Below are 17,063 nucleotides of genomic sequence, written 5' to 3' on the forward strand. Positions count from 1 at the left end.
AAAGACTGTTTAACCAATGGACAGGTGCGTATTAGAAGCGGCCAGGGATGAGCAGCTGACGGTGGTGGTTGAAGCCACAGGGACTTGAAGATGAATGGAGGGGACGGCATCACCGACAGACAAGGAATTTGAAATTTAACACTTTTTTCGTTGTCAATTTACTTTAATTGAGTAGGCCAGTATATCAAATAATCAAATCCTAGTTTGTAAAATAATCGAAAACCACTTTCTGAAATATCAAATTATCAAATCTCTCTAGATAGACAGTCCGCAACCGCTGGTGCTGGGTAGGGTGCTTGACAAGTAGGGCAAGGGGTTTGGTTGGAATTTTTTATTTTCTAGATTCATATAGTAGCAACAAATTTTAGAAATTAAAATGTTAATTTTGTTACTGTTTGCTGTTGTGTATCCATGGGATGCCAAATCTTACATTTGGTCGTGGACTATGGTGGCATGTTTTGTGGATTTGATATCAGTATGTATTTTTAAATAAAATACATATTTGCCTTCATTAAAAGAAATACATATTTGTTCTGTAGCTAACTAGTAGTATTAGTTTAATAGTTAATTTTTTAAGATCCTATAATGTCGTCAATCTTTACAGGCTCTAAGGGCAAACCGATTTTCAAGGAAGGAAAATGTCACCGACGTGAGCTCAACCATCTAGATTTGAAGGTCAAATCATTGCGTCAGCTCTAGGCCCATCCGAACAGCAAAGTCGCCACGGCATTAGGGTTGGTCGGCCAACCGTGCTGACAACATTAAGTTTCTAGGCTTAGTGTGGAGTACCACACATCGTGCTCATGCAAAGTTAGGTGCTAGGCAATGTAACAGCCTTGTTAAGACCTCTAGACCGCATTCAACGTGTAGAGGGTGGTAGTACTTTGGCCAGCATAAGATAAACTAGAGGATTCATATAATGTGGGTAATCGACTAGAGTATAAAACTAATCGATTAGCCGTGCTCACGGTCATGAGCGACATAGTGAAGTATCATGAGTATAGACTTGTGTTTTAAATGTGTTTATGAAAATGGTGATTTATGTTGATTGTGATGATGAAATTGCGCTTTGTTGCGATGAGGGCAACAATGGCTATATTGTGATATTGCTATAATTTATATTATGGTACACTTGCGCTCATACTTAAAAAAATGCTTTACAAACTCCTTTTGCAAATGATTGTGAAACAAAACTTGATTTTATGTTAAAATAAACTACAAATAGCTTTCCTTTGATGATAAGCCTTTGCATGTTGTATGTTAGGATTGATTTATGTTTGCTAGTTGTTGACGGCTATTAAATACCAAATTCGCGCCATCAATACCTGTATAAATCTAAAAGTATAAAACATGAAACATAGTGGTAAGGTTTATTTCTAATAATTTTCATGAGTGTTGGTGTATATTTGGATGCAGGTGACAAACTACTAAAGTTGAGAAGAAATATATATAAGGAAGAGGAAGAATTACATTCATATCCAAGTCCATGGAGTGTTGGGCCCAGAAACCCAACGAAATACCTATAATTGGGCCCAATCACCATGCCACTGGATTAAAGGCCCTCCTACCATGATCTTGGAGAAAATTCGGAACCAAATGGGCCAGCAAGGGTTCGGTCGAAACCTTAGTTCGGCCGAACCCGAAACTGACCTGTTCACTCCAATTTTTCATAAGCAGTTACTACCGACCTCCCAATGACGGTTGTGACCATTTTCGGTGCTCCAACCATCATCAGGAGGACAGATGGCACAATGAGGATGGAGATGCTCATTGGATACTTTGGAGAAACTCTATCCACCCAAGGCACCTTCACCTATAAATGCCCCTCTCTTCCCTCATTCACAAAACACCAAGCATGAGCTGAATTACAAAAGGCTTTATTGTATCTTTTATATACATTAGAATAGGGAGAGAGTAAGGGAGAAAGAGTCGGAGGAATTTTGGAGTTGTTGGTACTTTCCTCTTCACTTTTGTACCCTGTCAATTACTCTGCTTTAATTGATAATATCTTTATCGAGTAATTGAGATTTACTTTGTGAGGATTATCACTTAATTAGTTCCTATTAGCGCGCTGGAATACTGTTCACTAGAAATAGTGTTTACCTTAATGCTTGATTGGCATTAGAGTAGTATTAAATAGTGTAGGCGTGATGCCTATACTATTGAGTACCTGTATTTGTTGCGTATCTCACAGTTTGTTAGAGGTTGGTGTAGAGGTAGTGATAGCCCTTGAGATTAGCAAAGTCCTCCCTGTCCAGGTATGGGGTAGATAGCGTTCTGGTAGCAGCGAGCGAGCCAGTGTCTCAAGTATTACGATAGGATTAAATCAAGCTTTCTGTAGACACTATTTCTCACAAGGAAGTCCTTTCCATCATTTGCCCATTTTTGCCTCGTGTCCTTGGATGAACCTGGAGAAGAGTTAAGCACACACATCCCATGTGGAAAATCGATATCTTGGAATACTTCCGGATAAAGTGCTAATTCAGTATATCCGTGCGTTCGTGGATTTTATCTATGACAGTAAGAAATACTAATTAATACGATTAATGCATTGACTCCTACTTTGTAATTGTTTAGGACTTGATTCTTTTAGGGGTCTACCCCTAGTCGGTTTGCTCATGGTTTGGGTAGCCAAGCTTCAGGGAACTCTAATTATTTGGTCGGTTAGCCTATCTATATCTATGGTAGTTGTAATATGAATTCTATATGTCTCGATTATTATTTTCATCTGTGTATCATTGCTTAACATGAAAGTGTGAAGCTAGTGCACATCCTGAGAACTAACTTCACATGAGTATGGGTTTAGAACATTTCAGATACGGTAGAGCTTCAGCTATTTTGTCAAGTCGCCTTCGTGTGGTTTGACAGGCATATGTCAGGCTGAAGTCGACTGGCAAGCTAAAGTCCCATCTTCATTCCCCATGTTCACTTCAATATAATGTAAAGTTCGGGTGTCCTCCGCACTAATGTTGGAAACATATTCAGAATGACACAATTTATTGTGATTAATGAACATTAATATAAAGATTTAGGCTTCTGTGATTCATTTACCGCGTTGCGCATCCCTTGGTGGGTGTGGGATTTGGGAAGTAGCGAGGGTCATAAGGCAATCCTGGTGAGCATCTTTAAGAGAATGACTATTTGGCTCTCAAAGCCTAAATTTGGCAAATAACTAGGACAAAACATCATCCAACAAACATACTATTCGGTTGGCCAAGCCATTCGGCTTGTCAATACAACACCCTGGGTGGCCAAATCTTGCTAGCCTTCTCAGCTGGTGAAGATGGGTACCACCATGTTTTCCCTCTTTCACGTGTAGCAAAGGCTCCATTGCCTCAAACTCTCCTCTCGATCACGACCTCCTGCCATCCTCACCATCCTCATACTTGGCCACCGCTGGCTCCTTCCCTCAGCGCGAGCTGCATCACCCGGCTCCTTCGGTGAGCTAACGTCTCTCTTTCCAATCCTCTGCCGCCATCGGCATGATCTCGGCAAGGCCATCAACGAGTGTCAGGTCCTTGGTGAGCACTAGCTTTGCTGTCGTCAACCCGATCTTGCTAAGGCCAGCAAGGAGAAGATCAACGTCAACACAGAGCGTCAACCTCTCTGCACTCCTCTGCCAAGATCTTGACACCGCCTTTGCTCCCCAACCATCGTTACCTACCACTTGTTCCATCATCACTTGGATCCGCGGGTCCCCATCTGGATCCGTGCGCTGGTGAAAAGGGAGAGCTTGCGATAGAGGAGGCGGCGCAGTGGCAAGGAAGGAGAGATGGAGGGTGTGGAGGAAGGCACGCAGCCGATGGCAGAGGCAGCGATGCGGCTCGATGGCGATGGAGGGAGGGTGCGGTGACTGGCAGTCTCAGGTGGGTGGGGAAAACACTAGAGAAGGAGAAGGAAGAAGTAAAAGAGAGGCTAATAGAGGGTCTATTTGGAGTAAATGCGATGACTATATTTGGAAAGTCAAAAATAGCAACTCTATGGCAATAGGTGAATCACTTTCTATTCTAGCTCATCATTTATGCCGACTTTTTTGCATGTAAACACATGCAACACTGTAATTTCAAATGTGAGCATGGCAAATCAAGATTTAAGTATATAGGCAAGATTCTGATGTCTAACATTTAATATGATGGGCCACTAAATTGAGATTTATTACTTTGAAATAATGTTTGACATACTTAATTAGGTGGTTTGTTCACAACTTACACGTTTACATATGGTTTAAATTGTGTTATTTTGCTTACATGTCTTGCATACGTATTTCTTAGTGTAATCTGAATATAGCAAGTTAAGATAACTAAACAATTGCTATTGGCTGATAAATAAGAGAGTTTAGTGTCCTTGCTAATTTTTACACGTTATTGCTAGAAACAATGGAGCAAAATGCCCATTGTTTTGTTAGGCATCGGGTCGAAGGATTAATGTGCTCATGTGGATATTTTGTCTACAAATAGAATTCCAAACATAGCTTGCTCACACTCATAAATAAAGTCTTCTAAACATATAAGAAAATCGAGCATTTTGTGTGTGTAGTGCATGCAAATCTTTATAAGGTGTCACTTATGATATACATATATTGGATTGACATATGATGCGTAACCTATATACTATGGTTGAAAGTGACATGATGCTATTCAATGATTGTCGTATGCTTTGTTAGTTTTGTACTGGTTTTGCATGAATTACACTTAGCAGCATATCGCACCTATCATGGGAGGTTTCTAGTGACATCAACGGAAGTAATGGCTACACAACTTAGCACTATGAACATAACCACATTAAACACATAGCTAATGGTGAAGGGATACTGCCGGCAGATGCGTCTCTTGACACGCCGTTGTCGTTCCATGCAACCCCCTATCAGAAACTTCAAAGTGCCTATAAGTGACCCTGGTGTTACAAGGCTTATGAGTAGCATTACCAAGAAGTACATCCCGAAGTAGATCATTTGGGACATTGCTGTCTTCGTGCCCACTTTCTTGTTCGTCACTGCAGCCATAGCAGTGAAGAAGCCTAGCACCATGCTGTTAAGTGACATCCATAGGAAGTGCATCGAGATCATGAAGCCTACCCATGAACGGTTAGACTGGGAGGCTCTTCCATAGACCAGAAGTATTGTTGCCGTCACTGAACTAACCACAGCAAATGTATCCAGAACCAAGAAGGCATCATACATGCGATCACCGGTTAGGATTGCTTTTCCATCATCTCCATATGATCCAGGAACGTTGAAAGCTGCGGAGAAGGCGACTGTTGCCACAAGCGTGGAAACAACTGCAAGATTTTTCGATGTTGTCTCTCGCCATTTCATTATATCTTGGCCGTTCCATTTCTCTATCTGATCCTGTCTTTGTGGTTGGAATTGTACTCCTGAGACATACATCTTCACCACTAACCTTACCTGCATATTGGTATTTAGTTGTGCCAATTACTTATTGAATTAATTGAACATTGCTACCAACAGTTACATTTTGCTTAAGGATGTATATATGTAGAGAGACATTACCATTGAGTAGAAACCTTTGCAATCCTTCACAAGGTCAGATGGTGTGCAACCTGCATTGTTCATGATATGAGTTTGCACCTTGCCACTTGATAACAGCTTAGAAACAACATTGTATTCCCCTGCAGCCACCGCTAAATGGAGCGGCGTGTTTCCGTCCCTGTCCTGAGCATTCAGATGGTGCTCAAGCATCCTGTTTTTCGCAGCATGCGAGATGATGGAAGCATGGCCTTTCATAGCTGCAACATGTAGAAAGCTCATGCCATGCTTGTCTCGAACATCCGCCGAAGCCGGTGAGAACTGCATCAGCAAGCGGACAGCAGCTGCATGGCCCATCAGCGCCGCGGCATGCAACGGTGAGAGGCCCTGGTTGTCCTGCATGTGTGCAGCTCCGGGAGGTGCATGAGCTAGGATTGCTTTGATAATGGAGCAGTCACCATCAGATGAGGCAAAATGCAGTGGGCTGCTCCTGTTGCTGTCAAGATCGATGACCAGTCCTGGTTTCCAGTTCAGTAGCAAAGAAACCATTTCTGCAAACAAAATAGCAGTCTTTTACAGTTATTATGATAGTATAGAACTAGTAATACATGGTAGATAAATAGTTGAACAAATGTGTAAGGAAATGAGTTCAGGTTAGCATGTAGTAGAGTATAAACTGTGTTCACACCCATTTATGGGCCCTTGCCGGTTAGTTAATTCAAGAAAGACACTGGATATGAATATGAACCTGGCACAAAGATCCCAAATCAATCATAACAAAAGTCATCACACTGGTTACACGGACATGCAAATTTCAATACATAGAAAGCCGTTTTTTTCAATCAAATATAGATTGCCGGCCTTCTAAAACGGCATGCAATCCGTGGTTTGCATGCATGCACATATATGCCCAATAAACATATGTGCAATTAGGAGCTAGGTTGTTTCTATTTTGCCAGCCATGGGTAGATCAGTGAGTTGGTTATTTTTGGGTCAATATTAAAATCTAGGTGCGTGCATGACATTATAAAAATAAGTTATTTCATTCCCTAAAGCATATAAAATTTTGTTAATTAAAGAATTGTACAAAGCATGTAAATAACGTAGCGGATGATTACCGGGTGAATTTGTTCTCAAGAAGAAAACGTAAATCTCAAAAAGGAACATGTAAATAACGTACTGGAGAAGATAAGCACCAGTACCGATGCATACCTAGAACTAATACTAAAAATAATTATACCCTTCTCCATCTCTTTATGCTCTTACTACTGAAGTACTGTATAAGTTTTTCAATATATTTTAAGTGATACCCTTTTTGGAGTGTTGCATTTTTACTTTTTTGATGCAAATACCGTAAAACCTTTATTCTAAGTAAAGGACGCGCTTTGCCATGACATGGTTTGTTGTGTGATCGAGTACTTATCTTCATAGCTTTCATAATATGGTTATGGTTGTGTTTAGTTCTTTGGCCAATATTTTTTAAAGTATACGGATATACATTTTAGGAATTAAACGTAGACTAATAACAAAACAAATTACAGATTCCGCTTGTACACTGTGAGACGAATTTATTAACCCTAATTAATCTGTCATTAGCAAATGTTTACTGTGGCATCACATTGTTAAATCATGGCGTAATTAGGCTCAAAAAGATTCGTCTCGCAATTTACATGCAAACTGTGCAATTGGTTTTTCGTCCACATTTAATGCTCCATGTATATGTCCAAACATTTAATGTGACGAAATTTTTGAAAGTTTGAGGGGAAGTAAACACGGCCTATACCTTGAATTTCCAATGCCGCATGTCACATCTAAATTGGTCAACTTCCCTCATGTGTACATATAAATATGATTGTTGTTCTTTCATCAATGTGTACATGTTGAACTTGTTATGATGTTCCATCCCTCGAATTTTGACCAAATTAATAAGAATCCCCAGCTGGTTTAATAATCGTTAGATGTATGGAGCCCAACTCACAATTAATATAATCGTGAATAACACTTGGCACATGTCTCATTTCCCTTTAATTAACCTGAATATCACAGGTAAAAAGAAAAAAGAAAAAGATACGGAGTATAGTAATTAGCTGACCTGAACACTGGAGAACCGCAGCGTGCAACGCGTTCTGTGATTTCGGTCCAGTGGCTGACGCGTCCCTGCACCAGAGGATCGCCGTGACGGCGCGCACCGACCCGCTCATCACCGCCAGGTAGAGCGGCGACACGCCGGCGCCGTTCAGATCGGCCGCCGTCTCCGGCGCCGCCTCCACCACCGCCTCCGCGGCCTCGCCGTGGCCGTGCCTCGCGGCGAGGTGCAGCGCCGTGTCGCCGGCCTCGTTCCTCCCGCGAAGGGCCTCCCGCAGCCTGTCCTCCTCCACGTTCGCGCGTGCCAGCCGGTCGATGGCCCGGACCGCGCCGGCGTGCCCCGCCCTCGCCGCGCAGTGCAGCGGCGTGTCCCCCGACGAGCTCGCCGCGGAGAGGAGGCCGCTGTCCCGGCGGCATAGCTCGTCGATCAGGTCGTCGTGCCCCTGCGCCGCCGCGATGTGGAGCAGCGTCCAGCGCTCGGCGGTCACCTCGTGAATGTTACAGTTTCCATGGTGTTTAGCTGGAAAAACGCGTCGATTTGAAATCAAAATTTCAGCTCAATCGATGATTAATTTTGCTCCTAAAAACTCGCTTTCAAGAGAACATGTGATTTCTCCGAATCCCATTTCGTGCAAGATGAGCAGGAAACGGCAGCTACCAAGCTGAGAGAAAAGGGCCTTGAGATTACCTGTTGGTTGTGCCGCCGGCGACGACCAGCCGTTCCCGGCGACTGCCGCGGAGGCGCGGCTTCCTTCTAAAAGTCCGATGACCTGATCGGTGTGCCCCTCGAACGCTGCAATGTAGAGCTCAGAGCACATGAACAAGTCGTCAGGAATGTCACGCTCACCGCCAGCAGGTGTGAGGTCCATTGGTTAGTTTTCCATTTTGATGGATACACCTGTTAGGAATTATGAATGATATTGGATGGCGCCGTCCCCAAGATTAGAAATTTAGAATACACGCGTCAGTGTGTGCTCAGTCAACGGTTATGTTCATGAGATGAGGCCGTCTGTATATTGTAACATATCTTTTTGTTCAACATGCCCTATAGATGGCAGATGATGAGAACCAAATAGCTATAGACTTGGCAATTTCTTTTGTTATAATAACAGACAGAATTATACATGATAATTGAGCGAGTTGTACGTGGCTACAGATACAGTGTCAGTTCATTATCTTAAAAAAAGATAATTCTAAAAAAATCTAAAAAAAGATACAGTGTCAGTTTACGTGTACTATGTCCACTATGAACAGGTCATCTGTATCGCACGAAAAACCCTCATATGTGTCAGCGAATGGCTTGGCCAGTCAGGTGAAAACTCAATCTGTGTCAGGCCATCTGCTGTCACCGATAGCAGTCATCTTTATCAGGCCTAACTAAGGCGGTGTTTGGATCCAAGGACTTAATTTTAGTCCCTTTATTTAGACACTAATTTAGAGTATTAAATATAGACTACTTACAAAACTAATTACATAAATGAAAGCTAATTCGCGAGACAAATTTTTTAAGCCTAATTAATCTATAATTAGAGAATGTTTACTGTAGCATCACATAGGCTAATCATGGATTAATTATGCTCAATAGATTCGTCTCGTGAATTAGTCCAAGATTATGGATGGGTTTTATTAATAGTCTACGTTTAATATTTATAATTAGTGTTCAAACATCCGATGTGATAGGGACTTAAAAGTTTTAGTCCCATCTAAACAGGGTCTAAAAACCTGATACCGATAAAGATTGATCAGACAAATGAGCCATGCTACTACCTGGCCGTCATTAACGAGTCATCGCCATGACGGCTGCCTATTACAGACCGACAAAGATAACTAGGTCAGATTTGTTGGTGTTGTTGACGGCCGATAAGTACCGATAAATAAGGAGAGAACTAAATTTTCTTACATGTATATTATATTAGTTATAAATAATACAATTCCACTTGTCTTGAGAATTACTATGTATGTAGGGATTATACGTTAAAGTGAAGGATAAATGAGCAAACATGAAAAAAAAAATACTTCAGACAAATCACAAGCGAGCACACGAATTGAGGGCCCTCAAGTCAAATCAAATCGTTCTAAAGTGTGGCCAAAGCATCCAAAACCGTCATATAGGGGCCCACATGTCATCTTCTGAAGAAAGGCAGTTGAGGGGGTGGGGCCCAGGATTCGGCCTCTCCACCCTCCACGTGTCACTCGCTCAGCAACTCGCAATGACGGTTATGTGTGGATTCCAGTCAAAACCGACTTTTAAACCATCATTATAAGCCTATTTAAGGAGGAGAGCTTCTCACTTCACAACACACACCTCAAGCAGCAATTCTCTCTTTCCACATAGTATATTCTCTCTACTAGCAGTGGAGTTAGGCTTAGAGTGGTCTTCGGTCCTATTGTCTCCTCGGAGATTCCAATATGTTTTTAGTACTTTACTCTTCCTATAAGACTATAGGTCTAATATCTTTTTCATTATACTGTGTTCATAGTTCAATGAACTGCTTTACTACTTACATGTTATATGAATAGCTTATACTTCACATGATTAGGCTAGTCGATCTATGCTACGGTAACGGTCCAAAAAATCTTAATAGGTTGCACTACTTCTAACTTGTCCATCTGAAGGATGGGTGCCCCAGGAATTAATGATATTTTTTATTAACATAAGCATGGTGCTTAGGTTACTTAAGTTTCGTTGGATGTGGGTATGTATCATGGAAAAGTGAGGAATGCCACAGGTGGTGACAACCTATTTGTTCTTTATATTCCTGCACGTTTGGATGTGATGTAAAAGTTCGTAAAATGCCATCACCACGCTGGCAGACTAATAGGGATAGGTATCTTAGTAGTATCTGGGTACCTAGAACTAAGTCCTAGTCTTGTAAGCATGTACTTCCTTTGTTTCATATTATAAGACTTTTTAGCTTTACCCACATTCATATATAAGTTAATGAACCTAGACATATATATGTGTCTAGATTAATTAACATCTATATAAATATGAGCAATGCTAGAAAGTCTTATAATATGAAACAAATGAAGTATGAGTTAAGTGTAAACTAAACATTATTAATATAAAAGTACATATGAGGCTTAGCTTTCTTCAGTCCTTCTCCACTGCCTAGTGTATCTTTATTAGAGATGAATTTGTTGTGTGTCACACTACCCCTATAAATACGATACCCTTGAAATACTACTGGGTGAAATGCTACAGCGGTATCCATCTAAATGCATGTCAACTATTCAATGCATATGGTCCCGTTGATTAGGTTCTTGATTTTCTTGTAAAAATGCGTACAACCAGTCAATCCATTGAATTCTCTGCAATTTTGTGGTTCAACAGAGCATATGGATTCATTTATCTGAAGTGCTCACTGCATATGGTCATGTTGATTAGGGTCTTGATTTTGTTCTAAAATTGTGTAGAATCTGTCGATCCATCGAATTTTTTTTGATACTGCTCTTGTTTTTGTACAGTTAATTGGGTGGAGCTTTCTCTTGGTGTGATTTTGCCTGCCATGGCAAGGCAGCAAGATGGGATGAGGCTTCAGCTGGCTAGTGGGGTTGGAGATGAAATCAGAAATTTACTATATTTGTGAGCTGAACTCAGGATTTATTGCCTTTTGTAGTTAATAATCAGCATCGTCGGCCCTGATCTACATTGCTATATTAGTGCTGGCATCGATCGGTGTCGGCATATGCGTTAGCGGGTGGTGTTGATGTGATTTTCTTTATTAGTTTTGTGTTTTTCTACCGATGTATCATTGCGTGCATTATCAGATTGTTGATGTAACACTGACACTGGATCAAACAATTCATGTTTGTAAAGAAATTATTAAATTATGGTTAGGTTAATAATATGAAGCATAATTTTTTACCTTCATTTGTTTTGTCACTAAATACTCCAGCGGCCTTGTGCAATATGCAATATATTTACTCCTGTATCAGGAGTAACTTATTTTACTAAGAGAAGTCAAACGGCGTGTAAATATTAATTTATTTACTAAGAGAAGATTTGCAAACCAATTGGGAGTACTAGTACCCTAAGTAATTTATTTACTAAGAGAAGAGCTGAACGACTTGAGAGTAATTTATTTACTGAAAGGAGGAATCAAATTGGTTGAAAATAACCTAGGAGTAATTCATTTACTGAGATAATAAATCAATTTGGAAGTGTGAAAGTGTTAGTAGCTCGTTTACTCTTAGGCCAAAAGATACAGTAATCTTGTTACCAATGGGCCAATCACGAAAGAAGTGCGGGAGAAAAGAAAAAAAAATCAATTTGGAAGTGTGGAAGTGTTAGTAACTCGTTTACTCTTAGGCCGAAAGACACAGTAATCTTATTACTAATGGGCCAATCATGGAAGAAGTGCGGGAGGAATGAAAAAAATCAATTTGAAAGTGCTGAAGTGTTAGTAACTCGTTTACTCTTACACCAAAAGACACAGTAATCTTGTTATTAATGGGCCAATGACGAAAAAAGTGCGGGAGGAAAGAAAACAAAAAAGGAGGGGGAGGAAGGAAAAAAAGTGCGGGCGGGCATCTTTTGATAGTAACTTGTTTACTTATTGAACCAAATTAACTTATAGTAACTCATTTACTTAACGAAAGAATTTATTGGAGAGAGAGGGATGGAGGAGTTTGCGCGGGATGGATGGGGGTGGGGTGGGGGCGGGGGATGGGGGAGGGGTAGAGGGTGGGGGTGGTGGGGTGGGTTGGTGGGGGGGGAGGGAGGTGTGATCTCAGGGGAGCGTTTTAGTTATAGCGCACCCTCGGTGGGGTTTAGCGCGTCCCTATAAATATATCATAAAACAATTATTCGTGCAAAATAAAATCATGAAAAAAATACATGCAAATACTAATCCATAATTCAAACTCACTAGAAAATTTGACATAATTTTATCCTTATAATTAATACCTCTGTTAATTTGGGCAAAGCAGTCAAAATTCAAATTTAATCTAAACCGTGAATTGCAAACATTATACCTCATCAAATTGTATATACATGTATATGTAACATAATTTATTTAAATACTAGTTTATTTGTCATTAAGAATATAATTTTCCGGAATTTATATCACTGGTTTTAACCTCCTAAAAATTCAAGCTAGATTCAATCAAGCCATTTTTATTTATTTTACTGAGAATAAACTATATTGATTTTTTTCTGAAACCTGGAAAAAGGAAACTATATTACTTCATTTATCACCAAAAATCCACCCTAATTTATCTGTTCCACAAATTAAACTATTGAATTAAAAAAAAGAGGTGTACAATTAATTCTTAAAATTACCAAAGACTATTTACACCTAATTTTCTACCCACCCCTCTCACTCTACTGTTGTTTGCCACGCCTAGGACCCACAATGCAGCCACTCGAGCTCACTCATCTCTGTTTCCTTTATCTCCTCTATTTCCACTCAGTGCAGCCGAGAGAGGGAGAGATCGAGGGGGATCCATGGGCTATCGATCGCTTGGAGACGGGGTAGTGATCGATCCCCTCCCCACTCCCTCCCTCCATCTGGTTTCTTTTTTTTTTCACCGCATTACTTTCCTATTTTAGTAAATTTATACACATAAAGTTTATACATCTCAAGTTTACACATCTAAAGTTGAGACCAAAAGTTTATATATCCGATTCAAATTTAAATTTGAATTCAAATACTTTTTTATATATAGTATTTCTATACATCTAAAGTTTATACACCTAAAGTTTATAGACCATAAAGTTTATACTTCAAAGGTTTATATACCCGTTCCAAATTTGAATTTGAATTCAAATATTTTCTATATATAGTATTTCTATACATATAAAGTTTATACATCTAAGGTTTATAGATCCAAAGTTTATAAGTCAAAAGTTTACATACCCGATTCAAATTTGAATTTGAATTCAAATATTGATTCAAATTTGAATTTGAATTCAAATATTTTCTATATATAGTATTCTATACATCTAAAGTTTATACACCCAAAGTTTATAAGTCAAAAGTAAAACATGTAAGGTTGAAATTGTAAAATTGCATAGTATGACATGTGGACCCAAGAACTTGCATGCAAATAGATTAAAACTTGATCACTCTTAATGAATTTTGATTTAACACGTGCTAGGACCCCAATCCTGAAGGACCTTTTCGCATATATGCCAGTCACTGACAGTGGGCCTTAGTATTTAAATTCTAGAAAAATGTAAAGAAAATAATTAAGGGATTTACTATACAGTTGCATGCTGTTTTTTTTTTGCTTTTATCAAAATTCGTGCTTGTTATCGGTCCCGTCTAGACAATCTGTCTGCCAGTCTCCCATGAGAATTTGGACTATTTACCATCAAATTCGCTTGCCTCAACTTTTTTACCACTCAATCCGTATGCTATTTATAATATATCACTAAAGCTGCTAATTGTTAGATTTGATACCACTTTCACTATTTTCATCCATTTATATTATTTTTCACATATAAATGGACATTTTTACCCTGGACCCACCTGTCAGATCTTTGGATCGGATCGATCATCTCCTGTCGCTTGCCCCTTCCCTGTCGCGATGGAGAGCGATGCCGCGCCACAGCCGAGCACTGCCAACGCCGGGCGCCACCACCCTGCTGGCTGCCGCCGAGCGCTGCCACCCCACCTGCCGCCGAGCAGCCCACCATCCATCTGCAATCGTGCATCTGATCTTCCAATTGATGGTAAATACTCTAAATTCTCGTGTCGACTCCACTCGAAGCCTCTTCGTCTCCCTGCGACTTAGCTCCGCCCGCCGCCTGCGCCGATCTCCATTCCGTGAGCAGAGCAGAGTCAACTTCCGCCGAATCTGCTCACCATTCAATCCAATCCTCTTTCTCATCTCTCTCTCCGCATCCTCGGTGGTGAGCATCCATTCAATCCAATCCTCTTTCTCATCTCTCTCTCCGCATCCTCGGTGGTGAGCATCCATTCAATCCAATCCTCTTTCTCATCTCTCTCTCTCTCCGCATCCTCGGTGGTGAGCATCCATTCAATCCAATCCTCTTCCTCATCTCTCTCTACCCTCACACTTTCTTCTCCAATTTTTTGCTTGCGTTAACCCTAATAACTTCTCTTCTAGATCTGTGGATCTGCAACCTTTTTTCCTCTTAATTTACCGCCTTAACCTTGATACGTACTAATAACGATTTGTTTGTTTGTACCCCAATAATCCATGTCCAACTATCTGTCCCTGATTGGTTATGAAGTAGCAGAATGTACATGTGTTTTGCCATACAGTACAATCAAGCTTGCAAACTAGAGCTTAAGAATGCCTCAATGATTTAATTAAAGAAATGCTTTCACACATCATCAAGTTATAAAAAAAAAAGATTACTACTACTGCTTTTTAGAAGTATTAACTATTCCTTTTTCTGCTACCGTTGCAGCTTCTATATGAAATGACTGACGGTGAGGACATCCAGCGTCTTGCGTCTTGTATGTGATAATGGCACTGGAGTGGTCAAGGTCAGATTTTCTTTTTTTACTCTTAAGCCTTAACTAGTGGAGTAACTGCTATGTATGCCCCATCTCCTGCAAAAAAAATTTTCTGAATATGCCGCCCTTTTGCATATTTGATCATGTAGGCTAGTTTCATTGGGGATGATTTGTTGTTGGGTATTTTTATCAGAGCTATGTAGATTGAGTATGACAATTGGGTATTTTTATCAGAGCTATGTAGATTACTTATTTGTGTCTTTTTCTCCAATCTGCTTCACCAAGAATGGAGTTAGGGAGGTAGAGCCAGAGGCAAGGAGTAGGAGGGAAAGGGGATGGTGCCTCTTCTTGGCTGCTTCAGTTCTTTTTTCCTCTCGGCCACAAGCAAATCAGCCAAGACTCTGTTTTAGATGGTATGAATTTACAGTCCCAGCATGTGCAAGTTGGTTTTGATTATTTGATATCTTTGTTAGGAACTATATCGCTTAGTTAATTATAGTAAAGCACCTTGGATGATGGAAGGTCACCTTTATTTTATCACAGGACATTTTATTTTCCAAGCAACCAGGCAATAGATTTCTGGAGTTAAAAACTAACATTTTGTTATCGAACAACAAAATGCTGGCTCTTGGTTCTTTCTATAATTTTGTGATATCATGTAGCTGGTTTTCCATTCTCTATTCTTCAGACGTGTTGACATACAATATACTTTCTCTTTTTTTAAATATAATGGGGAGAATTTCATTAATAAATGAAATTGCACTTGACCTCTGATATATTTTGTCAATGGAATTCAGAATTTGCAGTAGTTGGTTCATAAGGAGAGCTTATTAACTCTGTATCTAAGTTGGATTGCTCAATGATTAGGCGCCGAAGGCCACGGTGAGGCAGGGTTCGACAGAGGGATAGCCGTGACACTGTAGATGAGGGCACCAGAGGCTGCCATTACGCCGTCGAGGAGGTGGGGGATGCTTCCATGGTTTTTCTCGCACCGGTGGGCGAGGCAGCCGTGATATCTCTCCTGGATCTCAGTAAGCAAGCAAGCACGTTCCCAGGGCTATCGAGGAGGCAGTCACAATGACCCTGATGGTCTTCAGCGAGGCATATATGAATTCCTTTGTCGCAGGTGGCGATGCAGTCCCGACGCTAATCATGTTGATGGGCGAGGTGGTCAAGGCCTCTCTCCTTTACGAGGTGGGCTAATCGTGTCAGTTTTTTTTCTACATCTTTGTGGTAGAAACTAAGAAATCATATTATTTAGGTCAAAGAAATATAATCTTGTAATCTGAACATCTAAAGATATGTAATCTGCATATGAAGATTACAACACTGAAGCAAATTACTACTGACGAGTCATATGTTTTGTCAGTTGCTAACATTTGTATTTTATCAGCAATAAGACTGCATCACCTCATAATTTTAGTGAATATTACTTATTTTTGTTAGTTTTGTCTGAAAAAGTTATGTCATGTCAGCTTTGTGAATACTACTTATTTTTGTCATGTTACTTTTGTCTGAAAAAGTATTGTTTCTTTTTGTATTTTTGATTTTGTGTTTGTTTTTATCCAAAAAATTTACTTTGTCAGAAATGAGCATAGTTTCAGAAATGGAGTGTTTTTTTTTTTTTGTCTTTGTTAGATTTTTATAATTTTGGTAATATTAATCAGTTTATCGCTTATTTATGTCATAGCCTAACCACTTGAAATCGTTCTTAATACTGTTGTTTGCTTGCCATAGAAATCTCTCAATTCTAGCGTCTATGTTTTTGTCAGAAACAGTCTTATATCAAATAATACTTGCAAGATACATATTTATCTAATGCTATGACAGAAAAAGCTTTGGTATCTAATTCATATATCAAATATATCTATTCACTTAGTTTTCAAACTAGTTTTGAACCTTGAAAATACTAGCGTTGTATAGTTTTGCATCAATTTAAAACAAGCTATGGTATCTCAGTTTTGAGTTTTATAACAATATATGCTATGAGTTTTGTTTCTTCATTTAAACACATGTAAAGAACATGGGATTATTTAGTTCAAATGCCATGAGTGGTAGCA

The 17,063-nt window shown here is 39.8% G+C and overlaps 1 protein-coding gene and 1 long non-coding RNA gene across 3 annotated transcripts; one reads left to right on the forward strand and one right to left on the reverse strand.

The window, feature by feature from the left end:
* Positions 1 to 4,458: 4,458 nt before the first annotated feature.
* Positions 4,459 to 8,486, reverse strand: LOC107276594 (ankyrin repeat-containing protein NPR4-like). Its single transcript, XM_015760256.3, has 4 exons — positions 8,259 to 8,486; positions 7,578 to 8,090; positions 5,510 to 6,036; positions 4,459 to 5,404 (listed from the first exon to the last, which is right to left on the reverse strand). The coding sequence occupies exons 1-4, from the start codon at positions 8,437 to 8,439 to the stop codon at positions 4,712 to 4,714; spliced, it is 1,914 nt and encodes a 637-aa protein (XP_015615742.1). The 5' UTR covers positions 8,440 to 8,486; the 3' UTR covers positions 4,459 to 4,711.
* A 5,620-nt stretch (positions 8,487 to 14,106) lies between these two features.
* LOC9266386 (uncharacterized) lies at positions 14,107 to 16,448 on the forward strand. Of its 2 annotated transcripts, none has more exons than XR_001541628.3 (4): positions 14,107 to 14,249; positions 14,955 to 15,033; positions 15,289 to 15,416; positions 15,871 to 16,448. It is a non-coding gene; the product is annotated as an uncharacterized lncRNA (long non-coding RNA). The 2 variants fall into 2 exon arrangements; XR_010737672.1 differs by having other exon boundaries at positions 15,300 to 15,416.
* Positions 16,449 to 17,063: the final 615 nt, after the last annotated feature.

The sequence above is a fragment of the Oryza sativa genome, chromosome 11 (genome assembly GCF_034140825.1).
Source record: "Oryza sativa Japonica Group chromosome 11, ASM3414082v1".
Classification (NCBI taxonomy): Eukaryota; Viridiplantae; Streptophyta; class Magnoliopsida; order Poales; family Poaceae; genus Oryza; species Oryza sativa.